The sequence below is a fragment of the Sander vitreus genome, chromosome 3, assembly GCF_031162955.1.
Source record: "Sander vitreus isolate 19-12246 chromosome 3, sanVit1, whole genome shotgun sequence".
Classification (NCBI taxonomy): domain Eukaryota; kingdom Metazoa; phylum Chordata; class Actinopteri; order Perciformes; family Percidae; genus Sander; species Sander vitreus.
Window position 1 is genome coordinate 25,356,295 of NC_135857.1, and position 23,420 is coordinate 25,379,714.

The following is a 23,420-nucleotide window of genomic DNA, read 5'->3' on the forward strand; positions in this document are numbered from 1 at the left end:
CTCAGAAGTGAATTTAGTGATAAAATAGCAGACGAACATTGTATAATATTTCTGAGATCTGCGCAACCTAGATTCAGAAGACCAGCTGGCCTCAGATCAGTGGTTTGTATGTAAATGTTGGGGCTTGACAAAGGTAGAGACCAGAGCCAAATAAGGTACAGCCACCGAGTTGACGTCAACTACTAGCTTTGTTGAGATTCGACCGTTTTCAGCTGCAGTTTCAAATTGTGAGATTTGCATAGGAAAGGGATGTCAATGGGACTCTAAGGTTCTGTGTATGCCTATTTTACCCACTGAACTGTCGTAATTCAACTATGACAAGGTAAATCGGTTTTGCATTCTATCACCCCTTTAAGTAAAAGTATGTAAGTATCATCAAGAAAATGTACTTAAAGTATTAAAAGTAAAAGTACTCCATTGAAAAATCCTCACACTGGAAACGATCAAAACAGTTCTGTCAATCAACTAAGTGTTTAATCGTCTCATCATTTTAGCTGTCCTTGTAGGCCTATATATTGTTGGGTAGTTTATAATGAAACGTATTTTATAAACTACATATGTTTTGTGTGCAAATTAATTTGAATGTAACTAGTAACTAAAGCTGTCAGATTCATGTAGTGGAGTAAAAAGTACAATATTTTCCTCTGAAATGTAGTGAAGTAGAAGTAGAAAGTGGCATGAAAAGACTCAAGTAAAGTATAAGTACCTACAATTTTTACTTACTAAGTTACATTCCACCACTGGTCACGTAAAACTACTAAAATGAGGAAGCGATGTCACTGCGTCATAAGTCTCACTTTGCCAGACCCTCTGGTGTTGGTCTGGCTACTCCACATAGCATTCGGGGATGGTTTTGACAACACACTGTTAATAGAGTCATAAGTGAGCTTAAAATTCATGTAGTTTCTGACTTCAGTCATCTTTTCATTATCTCCACCGCGAGAAATTTGTTGATGAAAATAGTTACTCTCTAAGTACGTGTTGACCCATCTTTTAAATCGCAACGAATCCTGACAGGAGGACAGCTGCCATGTGGCTGCGTTAGATAAAGCCAGGACCAACTGTCCAAATACAAATGCACACATGCTCGAACAAACACACATACACACAGAGTTGAGGTCCAGAGGGGTGTGATGGGTGTGTGCATGTATACAGACACCAGTGCACATACTGTCACACTCATGCAGACAAAAGAAAATAAATGTTGCAGGATCTTTTATGCTACTCAACGCTGAAGTTTCTCAAATCAGCTGCTTAACATAAATTAGCATTTGCAAAATAAATGTAATGTTTCGCTCTGTGGTAAAGTGATGCTGATGAATGATGCATGAGGATATGCAAATTAGTGCTATTCAGTTGCCAGCTGAAGTTGCTGGTTTGTGGTTCACATCTCTCTCTCTCTCTCTCTCTCTCTCTCTCTCTCTCTCTCTCTCTCTCTTGCTCTCTCCCCCCCCCTTTCTGGAATGTAGGGGGCATGTGTGCATGCACCTACAGAATGTGTGCTGGTGCTCCTATCCCACTGCTGTCCCTCAATCCTACAGAGTATTTTAAATTGACATGGAAGACTTGAGTTGTTCACACAAACTTAAAATTGCCAGTGCAATGCAAATCAGTATCCAGTAGGCATTTGTGGGAGTGTACTTCTTCCAGGCATCTCAACTCTTCCCTTCTCGCTTACAAAAGCCTGCTGTTGCATATCCCAAAGGCTGCAGGGCTTTCAATAGTATAATGTGTGAAAAAAGACTGCAGTTATATGCATGCATATGTCTTTTCAGCATAACTAGTGCCAGGCAGCTTGGCAAATTAGTGAATGGCAATTTAAGCTTGGTGTCCAAAAAGGTGTGAAAGAGTAGTTTCTTTGTGCTTTTTTATACTTCCATGTTTTGAAGTTTGGATAGTCACAAACCTTTGACTGTTTCATCTAGTTTTGCAACAAACTCCATAAGCTTCCAAATAATAATGGCTAGGGAAGACAAGCTGGCTGAAGTTCTTCATTTAGCTGAAGGCAGTTGTAATGCAGCTTAGTGTATAACTTAATTAGTCACACATGTTACCTGTAATTCTTAGTTATTACATGGATTTCATTTATAGTATCCTTTTGGAGCACAGTGACTTTTCCATCTATCTCTTACTCTGAGGGGTTAAACACACAATTTTTCAAAACTTCCACATAGGAGGTATTACTTTGCAACAGCTTCTAAAACAATGCTTTCTAAAAAATTTTTTTAAAAATAACACTAATAATCACTAAGCATCTCAGCAAAGGTAATATAGTAGATTAGGATTTTTGTGGACTGGTTATACATTTCTTTGTGCTAATCATGGAATGTTGTTATTCTAAAATTAGATATGCAGCTCCTAAAATGGGTTATACCACTTGAAATAAAAACAAATTGGAATTCCGCTGCAGCTTCCCAGTTGTGACACAGTTGGTGCAGTGGTGCAAAACACTTTTTGTGACCACAAGTTACTATTCCAGTTAATGCTATTCTCTGAGTTGAAAATAGACAATGCATTTTGCCACCTATTCCCTCTGTTTTCCTCATTGTGAGAGTAGCTCAAGGCTACTGACGCCTGTGTGCCTCCCACTTCAAGTATCGTGGGAGAAAAGTCGGAGAAAAATGCTTGCAGCATGAAAATATAATGAAAAGACAGTTTGAACTCTGACCTGCATCTACAGATATGCAGGTTAAGGAGGGAGCACACGTTTGTGTACTTATGTGAATGTGTGAGCGAGATAAGGAAAGAAAGAATGTGTGATAGGTGTTTGTACAGCCAAAAAAAACTGAGTTAATGTTAAAAAAATATCCTGTCTGTCTATCTGTCTGTCAATTTATTTATTTTATTTTTTTTGTTCTTCATCAAAATTGCAATTTGCATGATTAACATTCTCTCTGTCTTAAAAAAGCTGCAGCAACTGAAAGTTTACAGGAAGTTGGCACTTGTTGATTACACCAACTACAATGACAATTGTCGATATATTTACTCATCTCTTCTATCTATTCATTTATTCTGTGAGATGGAAGAACACCACTCTGTATCATTTTTATGTAAAAAAAGAGTGTTCTTGATGTCAAAAGAATAGTGGAAAGTGAACTAAGTTGTTTGAATCTCCCAGTTAAAACACATTACAGTCATAGGCGTCGATTTCGGTGGGGACGGTGGGGACGGTGGGGACGGTGGGTACGCGTACCAACAGATTTCGTCATGAGTCATTTTGTACCCACCACTTCTTTTGAAAACCTCAAGCTCAATTTAGTTAACAAAAAAAAGTCCATAAGACATATAATTCTTGAGCGACAGATGCCAAAAAAAACACAACAATCTCTATCCCCACAGAGCAGACACAGCCGCTCTGCTGCACGCTCTCTGTTCACAACACTGCCTGTCGGGACATTCTGCTTAACATGAAAAAAAGCTTAACGTGGTTTACTGTACCTAAACAACGAGCAATCAAAACAATGATCAATGATTACCCAAATTTCCCTCTCATATTGCTCCTCATAACCACTGAAAACTGTTAAAAAATCGAACCAGAAATGTGGTGATGATTGATCGTTGTTGGTACATTAAACCACGTTAAGCTTTTTCACGTTATGACTTAAAAACCCCATGAGAACCGCGGGGAGTCAACCCACAGCCGCTTCGCTGCCCTGCTGAAAATGTGAAGCAGAAACGCTTAATGTCAGATAACGTCCATAATAATAGGACTTTGGGTTTGATTTTTTGACAGTTTTCAGTGGTTATGAGGAGCAATATGAGAGAAAATTTGGTGATGCCTGATCGTTGTTTAGGTAACTTAAACCATGTTAAGCTTTTTCCTTACATAGGCTCTAATGAAGCAGAAATGCTTAATGTCAGATAACGTCCATAATAATTGGACTTTGGGTTCGATTTTTTTGTCAGTTCAGTGGTTATGAGGCGCAATATGAGAGAGAAATTTGGTAATCATTGATCATTGTTTACGTACATTAAACCACGGTTTTATTCATTAGTAAGCTACAGGACAGCGTCTTTCAAAACATGACCTGTGCAAAAAGAATGCATCATTGTACCCAGCACTTCTGGAAATGTACTTCCGAATGCGTCTCTGTCCCCAGCACATTTCAAACCAAACTGACGCCCATGATTACAGTAAATCGTCAGTTTAAGCATTTCACCTTAAAAGCTCTTATTTGAGACCTCCATGATTCAGGGCTGTAAAGCAAATCATGAATGAGGGTGAATCCCAATAACTTTGGTGATACCCTGACTTTTCGACAAGCGTTATTATCACGTCAAATTATAATTTGTCCAATACCTTTGGTTTGTTATCAAACCCCTTTTCATTATACTGTACCTCTTACGCAAATATTAGCATGTAAGCATGCTTAAATTTATCTGGAAGAACTATATTTAAAGCTATAATGCGTAGTTTATGTTTCCCCTATGAGGAATTCTAAGTAATGACAACAACACTGTCAGCGCATCTACATGATACAGCCTTCCGTGATCGTGCACGCGCCCCCACCGCTCCTCCACGCAGTTGCAGACCTGCCAACATGTACGCATTTTTCGTACTCGGCACGCTGCTCTCTAGGTACACATTTTGTTGCATCTTTCATTTTGCCGGTTTCAGTATCTATGCAATCTACATCTATGACGTTGATTCTGCCGCTGAGCCACAGCGTGTAAGTGTAGTGAAAAGCTTTCGGCCAATCAGAGCGCTGTATTTTAACCCTCCGCCCACCTGCCCCTCCTAGCCAAATGCTTCGCGCGTTTAATTCAATTCAGTGCCTCAAGCAAGCCAGGCTGTACGGATAACTGTAGGCTTGCATGCCATGGCTGAACCGCCTCAAAAAAAGGTTCGGAAACCACAGTGATTTCTTGACAGCTATCGGGAGAGATGGCCTTGCCTCCACATGTCCAGGCTTCTTCATCAGGGCCGTTTCACATTGTACGTGCAAACAGAAGCGCTACGCTATGAAACCCATTATTGTCAATAGCTTGCGCGCGCAAGAACTGGTCTGCTGCTGCGCTGAGCAAAGCACAGCGCAAGCGGAATTTTGTCGCTGGCCGCTCTTGCGCGTGCCGCGGTCAAAGTTCAACATGGTTCAACTTTGACTTGATGCTCTGTGACGTGCATTCAAGTGTCTGAAAAAAACAACAACAAAAACACAGAATACTCGTGGATCCACAAACGGAACATGGACGAGAGGTTGATTTTGGCCGTCAGCGATCTCCCAGAGCTGTATAGGCTACGACACAAGTTTGAGGTTGTACAGAGACCTCAGATGCAAAACTATGCTGTGGAAGCATATTTCACCATAATAGGCATGCCAGCTGTTTAGATTATTGTAGCCTCTTAATTTAAATCATTCAGGTTTGTTTTAGCTATGTGAAATCAACATATATGTCTCCACTGAAATACAATCCTATGTTACATTTTTTCTCAGTTACTTTGGTGCATTTGTCAAATCATAATTGCATTTGCACAACAGTGAGTGCATTTCTTAAAACAATTGGTGTAAACTGCACCGCATAGTGACTGATCTGAAAAATCATGTATCTTGCTGGAAATCTTTTGCGTCCAAAGCAAGTACCAATGAATGTGTCCAAAGCAAGTATTTATGAATCGAACTGACAAGTTGTTGTCCATATTTAACAGTTCACTCTGTAAGTATAGTCTAATGAACAATGCACATGAAAGGGAGCACTATTCCCTATGTGACAAAGTTGCACATTATTGTCATCTCTGATCTGAGATATGTGCCAAAGCAACTGAGAAGAACTGTAGCCTACTGTTGTGAGCTGCGAAAACCAAATACCAAGTTGATTATACAGCTCCATACAGGTATTTGTAGGATATATTTGTATTTTTTATAAAAAAAATTATAATTTATACTCTTTTGTTATTACACAATAATAATATTGTATTTGTATGTTTATATGATGTAAAATATGTTTGGACTGATTGACACAAGTCATGTTCATTTTCATTGAAGTTCACATATAGGTATATAGGTAGGTATATGGCCTTTACACAGCATAACTACCCATTTCCAAATTTCAATTGAATTGCATGTCGCGTACAATGTGAAACGGCCTTCACGCGTTCTGCACCGTGTGCAAGACAGACATCGATATCAGTCACAAAGGGACAACAGGTAACAAACACAGTCCCACACGCAAATACTGAGTCGGGTATGGCTGCAGCCTGCAGACCTCCTGTCTCATGCCTCCCATGCTCACTAACTTATCTGTGACTTAATTTAGAAAATAATTCACGATTCCGTAGGCTATTCTGTCTCCTGTCTCATGCTCCTCCCATCTCATGCCTGAGCATGTCCAACGGTAAATTCAGATGTTCAGAATAGTCTTGATTAGCTTTGTAGCAACTCATTTGGCAATGGCTTGAATGTAACGGACGTTCATTAAAATCAAAAAGTTACGCACTAAAGCTTTAACAAAAAAAGAAAAAAAAGTGATATTCCTTGTCCTTCCCCTACTTAATCTACTCTTTTCCTCTGTGTCACCAACTCTCCATCCTCTATTCAGATTAGCATAGAAGGTGATGATATAGTATAGTGTATTGCCAGGATTCATGGGGCTTTTCTAATGTGCACATTTTGAATCAGTTACTGCTTTCTGTGCTCCCTGAAAACCTAAGGAAATGTGTCTTCATCCCAGTTCATGCATGCATGTGTCCTACTCACTATAGAGACATTACTCCTCTGCACACAGGCGTGAGCACATGTGCACATGCACACATATACTGTACATACACTCTCATCAATTCCCTCTAGACAAGATTAACCAATCAATCTTCATTACGCTTCATTAAACTGATAATGTAAAGCACACACTTCATGTGCAGGAAGCTGTATTCTCCTGTGGGCACAGACAAAGATGCTGCATTGTAATGAATTGTTTCTTTAGACAATACATCACGTTCCATTCATCATCATGATTCAGTTGAGCTCTATTTCAACAGGTGAGATTACTAACAGTTAATTGCTGCGCTTAAAAGAAAAAGTTGAGCTGCTTCCTGAAAAGGTTGATTTTCATATTCTTCGCTCCCTCTTTCTTTGTTCTTTGATCTTTGCAGTCACCTGGTTTCTCTCTCTCTCTCTCTCTCTCTCTCTATGTCTATGTATCCATTACCAAACCAAAGCGCTGAAGAAGAGCTTGAGCTTCAATAGAATTTCCATGGCAACAGATTTTCAATCATACCTTTCCAATCACGTTGCTCTGGCAGTTTGTCCAGGGAGAGCTGAATATGATCTGGTTTATACTTTAATCATGATCCCACTGATCTTTCCATCAGTATGAAACAATACTGTATGAGCTGACCTCCATCTCCATCATGCACTTGATTTGGATGATTTAGTTATTTGTTTCTTTCTGTTTCAAAAACTGAGGGCCAGATTCAGTTTTTGGCATTTGAGCTCTAGGCATGTATACAATTTAGACTGATGTTTTGTTGTTATCTGGAGTTTTTGTGAGCTTTATGACATGAAATGGCACAACATTTATGTATGTTCACCGAAGCAGAACAGGTGTTTTTGACTAACCTGCCTTATCGGAGTCCCTGAAGTTTCCGGTTCATTTCTCAGGTTGCGCCGCTTCAGTCTCACGGAGCCTGGAGCCCCTTACTCGTAACATGAGCATGGACTTGCCAACAATTGAGACTACTGACATTTAACTGTTGTTACAAACAGTGCATTTTCAACTCCTGTTTATTTTATTTATATAGTCTATTATTACAAATTTGCCTCAGGGGCTTTTACTACACCATACAACACCCTCTGTCCTTTCCAATCCTCAACAAGGAAAAACTCCCCCAAAAAACACCTATAAGAATAAAAAAATGGAAGAAGAGCAGGAGGGATCCCTCCAACATGCAATAGGTGTTGTGTGTCCAGAAAAGACCAACATAATAAAATTACAATACAGACAATCCATATGACACAATGATATAGATGGATCTAGGAGGATGTCAAGCAGCTAGAGCCTGAGCCACACAACTTCCTCTCCACCATGTAACTTGGAAAGAGGACAGGCTACATAAACACACAAGAAGCAAAACTAAAGCACATCATTCACAGATAAGAGAATGAACACATACAGGGGGAGAGAAAGAGAGCGAGAGAGAGTGAGAGAGAGAGAGACAAGAGGTGAGGCTGAATCTCCCTAAGGCCCCCAGAGATCTTCACTGTGCAATTTATTTTCACCTCCAAGATTCCATCATTCCTTATTTTCTAAGATTAAGGAAACAATCAGTCGATGTTATTGAAGTTATTACATTTGCTTGGTCCTAGGAGACTCCCCTCCTTCATTTGGAGGAAGATAATTGTATCTTTTTAGGAAATATCCTGAGATCTGCACTGTTGCTGTACTGGCTAAAAGCAGATGATTACTTTTTAAGTTATTGCAATTTCCAATAATGTTATTTCACATCAATTTGAAATGTATGTTAAGTGGATGCTCTAGTCAAACGAACAACTTGTACATGTGTGTATTGTGTGCAAACACAGGGTATTATCATAGGCAGCAATAATTATCACACCTCTTTTCAATTAATTCCAATGTCCCACATCCACCAATAAATGAATTGCCATAGTGCAATAATGATAGCGCAGGGTCTTCGCACTAATGCTATTTTCAGATGTGATAAAAAGATGAAGCACAATTAACATGGCAGCACATCAAATAATTTGCCATTTCCCCCTCCTGACCCACCTACAGATCTTTAATAAGACATAGCAGATCTTTCCTGAAACACTGAGATGCTGTGTTCTTTACATGGCTAATTAGCTCGATTGCTTGTTAGCAGATATCTCACTAACAATTAGTGAGATATCTGTCTAATAGTTTCTGTGGATTTCTTCCACACAGTTCAGAGGCTGTGTCTGACATTTGCAGATATTATTCCTCTGTTAATTGAAGCTCTTTCAGACAAACAACTGATAAAAGTCAGCTTAACAAGTTGTTGAATATTAAATGCCCTTTTAGTTTAAAAGTCAATCGAAGTCATTCCATCTGAGTTTCCCAGCATGACCTGACTGTGAATTTGAATTAACTCTATTGTGGAATATGAGTGTGGAAGCATGCCGTAGTTCAAATCAGTGCTTATTTATTTAGCCCTTAATCAAAAGTCTCAGTGGACTTAAAGGTTTCAGTATGCTTCAAGCTAACATCTTTACAAAAGCATGCACATCCAGTCGATAAACACTAGGTACTGGACTGAAGAACATGTAAAAGACTGAAAAAGTGCACTAATGCTCCCATGAACATGTATTTAATTACCACCAAGTGACGTTTACGGCCCTATTTTAACGATCTGAAACGCAAGTATCAAACGCCAAACGCAAGTAGCTTTGTGGGCGGATCTCGGGCGCAGTTGCTATTATACCGGCGGGATAAATGACTCTTGCGCCCGACGCAAATCTAAAATGGGTTGGTCTGAAGTAGCTACATTACTCATAGGTGTGGTTTGGGCGTAACGTGCAATAAACCAATCAGAGCGTTATAATGGCGGATTTGCTAGGCGCTCGCTCTTAATACATCCATGGGCGCACGCCAGGAGCGGTTTACAGCCGAGGAGACCGACGTTTGCTATTGATTTTTCTTTTTGTCAAAATGTAAATAAAGAAATGTCACAAAAACATACTTTCCGTTGTTTTGGGCTCACTCTCACTGAATCACGAGGTTATGAATGCATGGTGATATTAGAGTAGTAGATATTAGACCGAGATTACCTCACTACAGACGATGCAGCTCTTCTGTCTCTCCTCTCCTGTGCTGCTGTTGGGGCATTTGGGTTAAGTGGCATCGGCACATGCAGTTCAACATCACATCTCTCTGATATTTCCTCATTTATGTCATCAACACATCCATGATTCATGGAAATGTTGTGTAAAACAAGGTCATATTTTTCCTTGTATTTATGTATGGTTTGCAAAAATGGGACCTGTTGGGTCCGTGAGATGAGAGAAGCAAAGTGTATGCGCGGTGTGCATACTCTACATTATGGCCAAGCATGCACCCTTAAAATAGCATCTGAATAACGCGCCACTGACTTTAGACTAGGTTTTTCCTGGTCTGTGACGGAATTGTTTTCTGAAACTGCAAAATAGCACTAGGGAACGTTTGCACTGGAACACGCCTCCTCTTTTTGCTGAACCGCCCCCGGGAGCGCAAGTTCATTCCCTAATTTACCGACGTGAGTCTGTGGAGGGAACAAAATAGGAATGATACATGCGTCGGTGTACAAAGTCAATTGCGCTGGGTGCAAGATAGGGCCCTTAAAGTGTCAAGCTCTTCTCCAGCTCTTTATCAGATGTCTGAAGATATTTATGTTCATTGGCGCATTATCTAGTGTGCAGACTATATTTTTGCCTCAGTTAACATCAAACCAAGTGCTTGTTGGATGGTGGAAAAGCATCATGCCAAGCTGACATGGGTGGCAAAATAAAAGCAGTAGATTCTTATTTGTTATTTTTAAATATAAAAAGATAAAGTTAAAATTAAATATCAGTGTCTATAGCAGTAGCAGAAGTAGTATAAAACATAGTCTCGCATTGCCAGACCTTCCTCCACAGCGCTGCGGAGGAGAGTTTGGCTAGTCCACACAGCATTCCGGGATGAGAGAAAAACGTGCTCTGGTTTATTGGCATTTCTTTAAACCAATCACAATTGTCTTCGGCAGTGCTAAGCGCCGGAAGATGCAACGGTGCCGCTGCAAAACTGTCTCAGGAAGGAACTTGTTTGGGTGGAACATGTGCACGTTAAAAGGTTGCTTTAGTCGTCCAACAGAAAACTCAGATTGGACAGATAGTCTAGCTAGCTGTCTGGATTTACCCTGCAGAGATCTGAGGAGCAGTTAACCATAGTCCTCATAAATCCACCGGAGTTTAAAATGCCATCACTAAGAAAATGGAAGGTGAGGGGTATCTGGCAGAATTTCCAGATGGAAGTGGAATGTCGTGGATATAGACTATATAAAAAATACCACATCCAAATCATTCATCTCTGACAAAAAGTGTATAGATGCCTGCTTCCAATAAAACTCAGTCAGAGTATGTTTAAAGTGCTCATATTATGCTCATTTTCAGGTTCATAATTGTATTTAGAGGTTGTACCAGAATAGGTTTATGTGGTTTAATTTTCAGAAAACATCATATTTTTGTTGTACTGCACACTGCTGCAGCTCTCTTTTCACCCTGTGTGTTGAGCTCTCCGTTTTAGCTACAGAGTGAGACATCTCACTTCTGTTCCATCTTTGTTGGGAGTCGCACATGCCCAGTAGCTAGGTAAGCACTGCTAGCTAGTCAGTTGCAGAGTATGAGGGCGTGCCACGCTAGCAGCTAGGTGAGCATTATAACGTTTGTTACAAAGTGACGCACGTTCAGCACGGAAGCAAAGGCTGGACTACAATTGAGCTGTTTGGAGCAGTTTGTGAACAGTGTTTTCTGTTGGAGATGGTAAGTCCCTTTGGGGTGGACTTTGGGCTTTTTCACTTTGAAAAACCTATAACATGTACAAAAACGATATAGAACACAATAAAGGAAAGGGAAAAAGCCAAAAAGCATAATATGAGCACTTTAAACAAAGTGCATACAGCAGAGTAATACTGTATACAGTGTTGTGATTGGAATGTAAAATTTTTTTTTTATTTTTACCTTCGGACAAAGACCGGCTAGCTGTTTCCCCGTTTCCAGTGCTAGTCCAGTCCAATGCTAAGCTAACCAGTTGCTTGTTGTAGAAATAACAAACGGAAAGATATGAGAGTGGTATGAATCTTTTTGCCTAACACTCGACTCTAGAAAGAAAATAAGTGTTTTTCGTTATCACCTGCATTCAATTGTTGTTAAACATGATCATCCAGCGAAAAGCTACCTGTTAGTTTCTCTTCTATTTGAACTAATGGTAAGTAAATTATGCTGGTTTTGAGTCAGTGGGAAAAGTAATAGTGGAGATTAAAAGGAAATGGAAATATTGTTATTCCGGAACAGGGTTCAAACATTAAATTTGTCTTTATCCCACTTCCTTCTTTCTCTCCTTTCTTTTGTTTATCTCTTTGTTCCTCTCCCTCTCACATCCCTCAACCCCTTCTTCACTTCACTTTCTATCGCTCTGCAGCAGAGCCGTTGGACGGAGAAGAGTACCTGGACATTATAGGTATCATGCGAAACCAAGCGGGTCGTTATGAATGCAAGGCCAGTAACGACGTTGCCACGCCTGACGTCAAATATGTCAATGTGGTTGTCAGCTGTAAGTAACCACACACACTGCAGCACTTGCTATACTCCAAACTGAACAAAGATCAATATGCTCACCACGTTTCATGTCAGAAATTTCACAAGACTCAACAGATAAAAGCATATAAAAGTCAAGACTGGAATTACGTGTAGAGACGTGGAGAATATAGTGTGGCAGAGAGCGATGGCTCTTCTTGAAAGTTTTGGAGCACCCTTCAGTCTTCAGAAATAGAAAGATCTCTAGCTTTGATTGCAACTGTCGTTTGCATGGTAATTCTCACGTACTATCATCATTTAGGAGACACTTAGCATTTCAAAACAAGATCACCTAATTACATCTTGTCAGGGGTCCATGTTAGATCTGACAAGTGTAATGCATACGTTGGACTGATGAACAGCTCCTGAGACATCACAAACCAACTCACCCCAAAGGAGTTATAGAATTCTCTTTTATCTGAACAAATCACGTATGGCTGGTTGCCTAATTTGTTCTTTAGCCAAGTGTCTGAATGAAATTATGAAGATTTCTATATTTCTTAGTGTTTAATCCTAAATGCAAAATGGGCATAAATCCACATAGGACATAGTTCTGGACGGTTGTGATGTTTTTAGAAATGTGTGTATTATCAATGTTAATAAACTTGATTAAGTGTTTGTACTTATCACTTTTCTAAATCAAGCCCCAAATAATGTATCTTACATTGGTTCTCAAGGCTTGAAGGCCTAAAAGAAGAATTACATTTTACAAAACATGGCACGTAGAAGAAACTTTAATTTCCAAGATATTTGTTTGTTTGTTTGCTTTTTTTCAGTGAGGTTTAATACAGAGCATTATTTTTATTATCTGAAAGGGCTTGTCTTCTGTCGCAGGCTTATATCAATGACCCCATTCAGACATACTAGACACAATACATTTAACTTTTCACTTTTTAGGAAACTGAAATCTGAGCATTTCAATCAAGAATTGGAAAAAAAAACACAAGTGCCACATAAAGTGATTTTATTGAGGAGCAAAACACTTGACTGTGCAGTACATTAGAATTTGGTTTGGTTATTGGTTTACAGATGTAACTTACTTTAACATTGTGTGACTCTGCAGACCCTCCAACAATAAAGAAAACCCAGAGCTCAGAGACTCAGGTGGGCCGCATGGGGACACTGCAGTGTGACGCCACAGCTGTGCCCACACCAGAGTTTGAATGGTTCAGAGACGAAAAAAGGTAAATCTTGACACACATTTACACTATCACTACCACATCAATGTCATAGACACTTGTACAACACTGCATACATGATGGTCGGATAACACTTGAAATACTTTATTCTGTACTACTGTAGGACACTTCAATATCAAATAACCATGAAAAACAGGTAGTAACACTTGGCAGTCACTAGTTATAGATCAAGTATAACTAACACACTGATTCAAGATGATGTTGCAAGCTCAGTCTGTGCAGCTGTTATGCTTTATCCAATCAAGGGCTAAGAGAGCTAAATAGATGCAGTGTATACCAGGGGTCTTCAATGTTATTTAAGCCAAGGACCCGTTAACTGAAAGAGAGACGGAGCAGGGACGCCCTACTACACATTGTATGAAATGAAGTTGCATATTAAAGTGGGCCTACAATAACGTGTAGGGTGGCCTAAAGCCTTTATACCGTTTTTTGCATAGAATACTAAGCTATTCAAATAGCCTAATAATTGTTGCCATGATTTTATAAATCGTGTTTTAATGTTAAACATATATGTGGCACAGTGAATTCTTAGCATTAACAGAATCTCTGGATGGCTATCTTAGTGACTACCTTACCTATAGGCCAGTAAGCAGTAGGGAGTTATATTTGCTAATAATATGTTGGATTCATGTTAGGACTTTTTTAACTTTTGAAAAAACTTTCAAAAATTAACAATAATTTGGAGGCCCCCCTGGATTGATTCTGAGGTCTGGACCCCCCGTTGAAGTTCCCTGGTGTATACAACCAGTCAAACAAGCCATTAAATAGAGCACAAGCCATTAGTTTCCTTTATCACAAACAACCATATCTACTGGAAGACCAGATCCACCAAGGCTGGCACCCCTCGTGCTCTGACACTCTTTTATTTCTGTTATTATCTCCTGTAATGTTTCCAGGATGGAAAACATGTCAGATAACTAGAAACAACAAAATATTTGAGGAAAGCCTTCACAACAAAAGTTTTTACTGTATATGCATTAAAAGGTTTGGGAAGGTTTGTGTACCAGAGCTTATTATGTACAGTACTGTCCTCATGGTTTATTAAGATGGATTATGTATTAAAACATTCTGATTTGTGATGATTGATAATTAACTCCTGCTGTGATGATAGGTGAAAGAAAGAAATGACCTTACATTGACTTGGCCTGACTTGCCTGGAGGCAATGAGCCAACTTGATATCATGCCACCATTCCAAATAAAATAATGAGGCAAAATAATGAGATTTACATTGAATTTACCCGTGCATGGCCATGACAGCTGTAAGAGGCTGTTTACTGTTGTGAGCAAAATTAAAGGGCAATTAATGAATAGCATGGTTTTCTAAAATAAAAAATAATTTTGAACAGTGTTCTCTATGCAAGTATGTGGGGAATGCTGTACTGTATCAGCATCAATCGGTCTTCCAACAACAGGACTGGAGCAGCTTTTTTTTTTGTAATGACATGGGTCACAACCCTCGACATGCTCTCTCCAGAGTAGTTTTCTCTCTCCCAAATGTGACACCAGCTTCATCACTTTATTCTCTGTGCCAGGCACGCTCCGTATCATTTTACTCACTGGTTATAATGGATCTCTTTGATCCCTTTGTCAAATCTGCCCTCACAGTGGTCCCATTGACACATCCCAATGTTAATTTGATGACATCATCTGTGTAGTTTGATAATGACTAATCACCCACTTAATCACTCACTTTTCTCATACCACAAGTAATTCCACTAAAATGGAAATCAGCTTTCTCTGCACTACTGTCTCCAAGTGCAAACTGTGTGATCAGACACAGATGTTCATTGGAAAGCGATCAATTTAAGTGCCATGCATGTGTCTGGAAAACACTTGAAGAGGATCAAAGTGTAATAACATTCAAAAGCAACGACAACCCAGTCCCTCGATTTTATCACTTCTCATTTAATAACCCGAGAGAATCCGTCCTCTCTCTGCAGTAAACTCACCACCCGAGTCAGTTTAGAAACAGAGGAGTATGAATGAAAAAAAAAAAAAAGCTAATGATTAGAGAACTGCACATGCAAAGCATCATGATCTGCCATTTCACTCCCACCCAAACTACAGCGCTAAAAGTTCATGGAAGATTGGGAGTGTTATCACAGATATGGTCTCTAAAGTAATAGGCCTATCACGCCAGTGCTCGAAAAGAAAGATTTATGGTTGTTGAAATATTTTTGCATTATCTGTTGTTTCCAACCGCCATCTATCTCAGTTGTTTTGTCCCCTGGAGGATTTTGGCAATGTGCCTGTTCATGGTCCCCTTCTCCCTCTGCGCCAGTGGAAAGTGTTATTGCACTTTCTCCTTGGATGATGATGATGTTAATGCACCATAATAATATCATTTATCCTTGCTTGGCTAGTTAATTTCATAGGCCCCTACCCAAAAATCAAAGCTAATGCACTGTAGCCTGTTGTGTCTTATTGACCTGATTGTTAAGGTATTGCTCCTGCACTTAATCAGTTTAACCTCATCAACACAGGTTGGCAGTGGACACCCTGAAATCTGCATGTGAATCAAGATGTTGGTACTGTTGCTTCAGATTCTCGCACCAAGGACTTGATTTACGACTTGAAATTTGTTGTAATTTTTGGGGTGGTTTCTTTGTTTCAAACAGAGTCAGACAACAGCAGTCTTTTCATTTTTAGCTGGCAAATGTTGATATTTTGCAACTCCATGACTTTTTAATGTTCCTGAATCGTTTTATACCCAGAACCCTGAAAACTAGTGTGCAAAAAAAAAGTATGCACTGGATGGCTACATAAGTGATATTTTATAATCAGCTGTTTTCCCAGGGTTATCATGTCAGCAGTAACGTGAGTCAAAACATCACTTTTCCGGCAAAACAGAGCAATCCAGAGGTGTGGTTGTGTGTAAGGAGACAGGGAAACATGTTAGAACTGATGGTTTTGAAGTTTCACCTCATTATTTCAGCCTCAAACACATACACTGTACTTTGTTCATTTCAACATTTTAGAAGTACAGTTAAGTTTTACTGGAGTTTTCTAATTAGCTTTGGTTCATTGTTGAATTAAGCCTTCTTTAATCCCTTCCTTTACCATATTTTGACAAACAAACTACACTGTCATGTTTCATATTTTAATTACTGATACCCGTCAGATGTAGGATTTATCTTTGCAAAGCCTCATTATATTTGACATTGATTAATTGTTTTCTTAAATCCCTTGTTATATCTTTAATATATTTTGTTTTTGGATTTGTTGATGTGGGGAGGAAAGTTAGTGTTAAAACTGTTCCTATACCCAAGTATAGTAAAGTGTGTTCATGTTTTATTAATACTGTGACAAGCTCATAAATCCTTGCTTCTTGGTCAGACCTGTTCAGTTTGTTAATTCCAACTTTTCATTTCCTCTTGGTGGGTTATGTTAACATGTAACAAATCACACAGCAGCTCTTTTGGAATAGGATCAAGGCACACATTTATTTTGCTCTAGTTATCTAGTGCCAAGTTTGAAAAGCATTGCTCTCACCTGCCCAAACAAGCCAAACTGAAGCAGTAAAGATTTCAGAGTTTGAACAAACTGCTTGGCACAAGCTGGTAAACACATTCTGGGCTGCAGAGCCAAGTCCTCTCTCCTCCTCTGACTAGAGAGGCTTACAGCAACTCACCTTTCCGTGTGCATATCCATCCTCTGCCAGTCTTAATATCCACATGAAGACCTCCTCGCATAAATGAATCATTGCTTCACAGCATCCAGGATCTGAGAGTCTCCATGGTGTTATACACCCAATTAGCCTCAGTATAGACCGATACATCATGATCTGAATGCAGCTGGCCAGAAGTTCATAACTGAAAATTATTACTACCTGGTTGTCATGACCCTCCCTGCTGCTTTTGTCTCTTCTCACTTGCTGTCCTTGATGGAATTTGGATCAAACTGTAAATTGCCTGCCCCTTCAGCCTTGTTTTTTTTTTACCTCCGCCAAGGAGGACATGTTTTCAGCTTGGTCTGTCTGTCTGTCTGTTGGTTTGTTTGTTTGTTTGCCTGTCAGCAGGATTACAGAAAAACTACTGGCCAGATTTTCATCAAACTTGGTGGAAGGGTGTAGCATGGGCCAAGAACCCATTGTATTCTATAGTGGATATGAATCAAGGGAACACACATTAGTTTACACTTCCATTAACATAGCCAGATAGGGCATTTGTGCTACATTCATGTGGTGTCTGAAAAATCTGAAAAATGTGTTCCCGACTGGGAAAGTTCCCACTACATTAAAATTGTGAGATAGGGCATGCCTTGGCGGAGGTCCCTAAAGGCGAAACTACAAATCTGATGGTGCACATAGAAAATAATGTCCAGTTTTATGCAGTAGCTCTTATGAACCCCATAATTCATTACTGTACTTTAGAATTGAGTTTGTAGAATCAACCAGTGTCTATCTACTAAAACATATTTTAAATGCTTGTGCTATTTGTGCAGTAAATCACTCCACCCACCATGAGAAAATCCTACATGAGCTGTAAGCTAACATGATAGACAGATATTTTTGTTATTTTGTCAGCTGATGCATGGCTGTCACAGACACCAGACCGCTTTCAATCATCACTGGGTTACAAGTCTCAGCAGGGCTCTCTACTTGATTTCATTCATCATCGGCCTTGAATCATAACAGGCCTGTCACTTTCTCTGGCAGTGATAACCTACTTTAGATGCTCCCACACACTACAGAATCAAATCTGTCCATCTGATGATTCACTCTGGTCTTTCATCTCTACCGGCCTGCGACCGCAGCCCTGCACACACACTGCATGCCCTCCGCCAAATAGAGGGGTCAAATCATTTCAATCTAGGCTTTAATGTAACCGAGTGGACTCTGTGCATCAAGAAGTGCTCACTGAAAATATCCACTGGAGCACTGCTGCCCTCTGCCTGCATGGAATGACATCCAGTATGATACAGTAATGATGAGAACACTTGATGAACTTCACAATTTCTGCCAACTTCTCTGATAATGTATTCCAATCTATTATGTCAGATGAAGAAGCTGGCAGAGACACAGGCATATTTGAGAATAAACTTGAAAAAGTGAGAGAAGTTACCAGCTGCAGATGTGCGAAACGCGTTAAAAGTTAAAATGGGCAGCAGAAATTTCAAACTCAATAAATGCTAATAGAAAAAGGAGATGCACTTTGGGGATCAGAGATCCAGTTTCCTGTGCTCTACGGTTCTCTACGCTCCAGTTTTCTGCTGCTGGGTATTTAAACTCACAGTATGTGTGCAAAGAAAACAAAATCCTGAAACCTTCACTGTGGAAACAAACGAGAGTTCTATCTCTTTTGACCTGTTTAGGTCAGTTTATTCCCCTGCTGCTGCATTACAATCATGCGCTGCAATCTATAGTAAAAATAGCTGTTTGCTTTCAGCTCCCTGAAGTGCTGTGTATATTATTATCTGGGTCTCTCAGCATGCTCTGTGGGCAGGCAGGCCTTTTTAATAGTGCAGTCACCCCTCATGAAGACACACTGGAGAATATATCTGCTGCTGGCCTTATCGTGGGAGTGGGTTTTGCTTTTAGATGAAGTGGGGACACTGCTGGTGCACTTGTCCTCCCTTAGTTCTCGCTCTCCTGCTTTTAGACACACACACACTGCCATCGTTCCCAAGGTGTCCCCTATGGGAAGGACCTCAGCACTTTATCAATTCCCCGTTCCCCAGTGAGCCAAATTATGCTGTGCCATGATGTGCGTTTTCCTTTTTATGTTAATACTTTCTATCAGCCAAGTATGTGTCAGCACAAACCTCTCGCTTCCCCGCTGCAATTCCGATTACCACATTACCCAGACTTAAGCAGGATTAAGTTGAGGCGCCTTAAATGAACTGCACCTCATTCATGATACGAAAGGGCTCAATCAGCTCAAGAACGAGAAGAATCCATTATGCGTACCGTCTTATTAAAAGAGTTTTATTTGGTTGTGATGATTTAAGGAACAGTTCATCAGTGAGGTACACAGTCTGAGTCAGCAAATTGTATTGATTAATTTGTGCTGAAAGGGATTCAAGGTTGTCATAATTGATTGGCAGAAGTTTGGTGGTCATTAAGAAACCCAGAAGTGCAGGGAAGGACTGCACCAGCATACTAATCTTTCATCCGAAAAATGGGATAGCAATGATCCTGTTTGTTTTAATGACAACAAAATACATAAAAGACAACAATGAAGAACACATTGATATACTGCACAGCAAATATCCATACAAACATATTTACTAAGAATTGTTTATGTCACATTTACACTCTGCTGTTTTTTACAAGTTGTTCCATTTCTGCAAACTTTATGAAGGATTTAGTGGCGTATAGCGGTGAGGTTGCACAGAATCTACGGTGGCCTTTAGATTATGTAAAAATGTGAAAGGCCCTCTTTAGAGCCAGTGTTTGGTTTGTCTGTTCTGGACTACCATATGGCGGTGCAACATGGCTGATTCCGTGGAGGCGGACCCTCTATATGAAGGGTCATTTTAAGCTAACGAAAAGACAAAGCGTTTTAGTTTTAGGTGATTGTACACTAATGCAAATATAGTTGTGAATATTACAGGACCACACTGGTCCTTTAAACATAAAAAAAGACTTACTTGCTCACCACATAATCCAAAGGTCGAGAATTGGTTTCTGTTAAACGCAGTGTCAAACTGTTAATGAAAAAGGTTTGCTCCAAAGGCTTATCCCCCCTCTAAACAATCACAACGCCTACACTCAGAGTTCACTGACATGACACTGACCCAGCATGAAAGTATAACTATCATTATGGAATATGATTAATGTTGTTATCTGTTTCAAGATCTTTACTTACATACAGTACAGAGATTTCTATTAAAATTGTTGTGAGTTTTTTATGCATTTTTAAAGGCGGTTAAGGTCTATTGCTTATTTGTAAGCATGTAGATTTGGCTGTTTTCAAATGTCTACTTCACAGCCTTCAGTGTGTAGTTTTTGTTCTACAGGCAGTTGTATAGTAGTAGTGTTCCTCTGGGATGCCACACCACAGTCAGAAAACAGCTGCCATGTTGTGAAAAGTACCATGTTGCTGTTAGGTTGATAATCTAGCCTATGTTTAAACCAAAAGTTTAACATATTATTCAGAAAACCTCAAAGTGTGTATTCTCTTTCAGTAAAGAATCTACATATTTAGTTGGTTAATTCAATTCTACCATCTCCTTTACCTGCACAGACACTGCAGACTATTATTTTGCTCAAAATGTCACTAACTCCCTTCTGGCTTAAAAACCACAGGTTTTCATTACTTTGCAATTTAGCTAAAATGACCACTTCTGTCTCTCTCTCCTCTCCAGGCTGTCCAATGCCCAGGGCATTAATATTCAGATTCTTGGCACTACCACAATTCTCATGATTGCCAACGTCACCGAAGAGGATTATGGAAACTATACCTGCGTGGCCTCGAACCGACTGGGCGTCCAGAATGCCAGTCTTTTCCTCTATAGTGAGTATCTACACTACTGCATTTGCTATGGCTCACGCTTTGAATCTAAAATGAGATTGAATTACAGCAGGAAGGAAACTCACTGTAGCTGGGTGTGCTTTTTTTAAGCTTCACTGCAACAGCTGAATAATGGGATGCTAGTATGAAAACTGAAACTTGCTTTGTAGTAATTGTGTTAAAGATCAGTGCAACCACAGCTTTTTTTAACCTGCGATGCAATGTTTATTTTCTTTTCAAAAAAGACGTGCAACAAAACAAAAGCAAATTAAGAAAACATCATCAATTTGACAATGCTGTTTATTTAGAAAGAAAAAAAAATGCTGCAAATATAGAAATCACAACCAAATGCAGAACAAACCTAATTGTTCTGTGCGACTTGAAGCATTTTTGTATTTGGTTGTTTTTTTATGTATTTGCAAGTTGCAGTGCATTGAGCTTCAGGATCACCATATGTTTCCCCAGTTTATGCCTTTTCTGTGCTCTCTGAAGCATGATTGGCGCTTGAGCTTCCATCTCAGCATGGAGGCAATAGCACAACATGGCCACGAGATGTCACCAAACACCTGTGAAAGTCTGTAGTGACTGGCTCAGAGTGCATATGTAAATATGTACCTCTACAGTACCCTCAAAAATATCAATATTATCTGAGTGAATAGGTGAATATGGTGGATATCCAAATATTTTGTCATCCATTTTCTAGATAAAATGTAAATAGTGGCATTAGGTTTTCCTGAAGGTGATGGTTGTGCCAATCTGAGTGAGCTCTCTGGCAGTAACTCTACATTAACACTCCTCTCTCTCTGTCTCTCTCTGTGCAGGACCCGGGACAGGTCGAGATATCAACGGCTCTGCCTGTGTATCTCAATCACTGTGGCTCCTGCTGGCCTGCTTCGCCTGCCTTTTCTTCAAGTGTTAATACCGCTGCCCTCCTACTTTTCCCCCTCCTGGCCTTCCTTCCTCCCTCTCCTCTTCCTTCTCTCCAACTCACCGACATCCTTATTGCTACCTTATTACCAACTTTACCGCCTCCCCCCAGACTGTTTGCATCATTATACAAAAACCTTAAGCACTGCTTACAGATATTACAAAAAACGATGGGTTATGAGTAAAATGTTATAAGAACAACAACAAAAATGAAATGAAGGACAGAACAAGCAAACAGTGCTCTTTAAAGAATTGCATTGTTCTTTTTAATTTGTATGCACTTCTTTATTTCTGCTATATCTTGTCTTCGGGGTCTGGATCGGGTTTAGGGTTTGTTGTATTTTTGTCTTCATGGGAAAACAGAGGGGCACCCGCTCACAGGGATGCCGACAATCATTTGTCTCTAGAAGTACTGAAGACATAAGGTATATTTGTTCTTACTCCCATAGATTCATTATGTTAACTTAAATTGTAGATTTAACCGAGTGTTTAACCAGTGCATTAACGAGCAACATGCAAAGTATCTGCCAAATATCCATATAGATTTGAAACTAACACATACACAAATCAAAGGGAAAATACTGCAGCTGTCTTCTATAATGAGATTAAAGCTTGATATTAAAGTCTTTACTACCATAATATGATGTTAATAGAGTGAAACACAGACATAGAGCATTAGCCGGATATCTCTCCTATCAATGACATTGTTTCTAGATGCAGCAGTCACTTGGGTTGTTGCTGGCGAGCCCAGAAATTGAGGATGCAGTGAATAGAATCGACTTGATCCTACTCGGCTAAACCATGCAAAGTACAAACCTATGGAAGTTAGTATATCTGGTGATGGATACCTACATCTTCATTCAGTGGCTTTGCAACCACAAGCCTTTTTTCCAAAAGAATCCCTCTTTTATTTTGCAGCAGGAAAAGAAAACACAGTAGGTTATAATGATGCGTACTGTACATAGTAAAATTTTGTATTTCTCTATGATAAGACAACTTGTTCTGCCACTGTAACAACAGGAACCAGAGAAATTGTTGCAGTTTATGTTGCTTGTTTGACGACCAACCAACCAACCATACTGTGCAGTTTGTCCCTGCTCCACAGCAGGCTGCACGCATTTAGCTGCATATACTGTACCACATACAGCGTTCGCTTTTAGTTTATGAGTTTTAGGATCAATCTTCTATACTGCTGGAATTTGGATAAAAATGTATGACACCGACGAATGACTTTTTAGTTTTTCTCTTTCAATAAGTATGCGTGTTTTAATATGAACTGATACAGACAAATTCATAATATATTGATATTGAGGTTATTTTTCCTGTCTTTACCTCATTCATTTTAGTTGTGCATATATATATATATATATATATATATTTGAATCCAATGTCCTTATACTATTATGAAAAGGCAAATTGTATGTGTCCATGTTTCTGAATAGGGTAGCGATTTGTTGAGGATGAATAACTTGTAGATCTCTTGAACTGGTAACCCTGCTCTTTCAAGTGAACCGAAGCCCATTAGAAAAATGATGTTTTAAAACAAAAACAAAGAGAAGAT

General features: G+C 39.5%; 1 protein-coding gene across 2 annotated transcripts in view; it reads left to right on the forward strand.

The window, feature by feature from the left end:
- Nucleotides 1–23,206, forward strand: part of lsamp (limbic system associated membrane protein) — a 450,071-nt gene extending 426,865 nt beyond the window's left edge. For both annotated transcript variants that reach the window (XM_078246655.1, XM_078246654.1), the window contains 4 exons: nucleotides 12,124–12,255; nucleotides 13,342–13,462; nucleotides 20,787–20,935; nucleotides 21,754–23,206. In XM_078246655.1, coding sequence (XP_078102781.1) covers nucleotides 12,124–12,255; nucleotides 13,342–13,462; nucleotides 20,787–20,935; nucleotides 21,754–21,851 — 500 coding nt within the window. In that variant the 3' untranslated portion in view covers nucleotides 21,852–23,206. The remainder of the gene's footprint in view (nucleotides 1–12,123; nucleotides 12,256–13,341; nucleotides 13,463–20,786; nucleotides 20,936–21,753) is intronic.
- The last annotated feature ends 214 nt before the right edge of the window (nucleotides 23,207–23,420 follow it).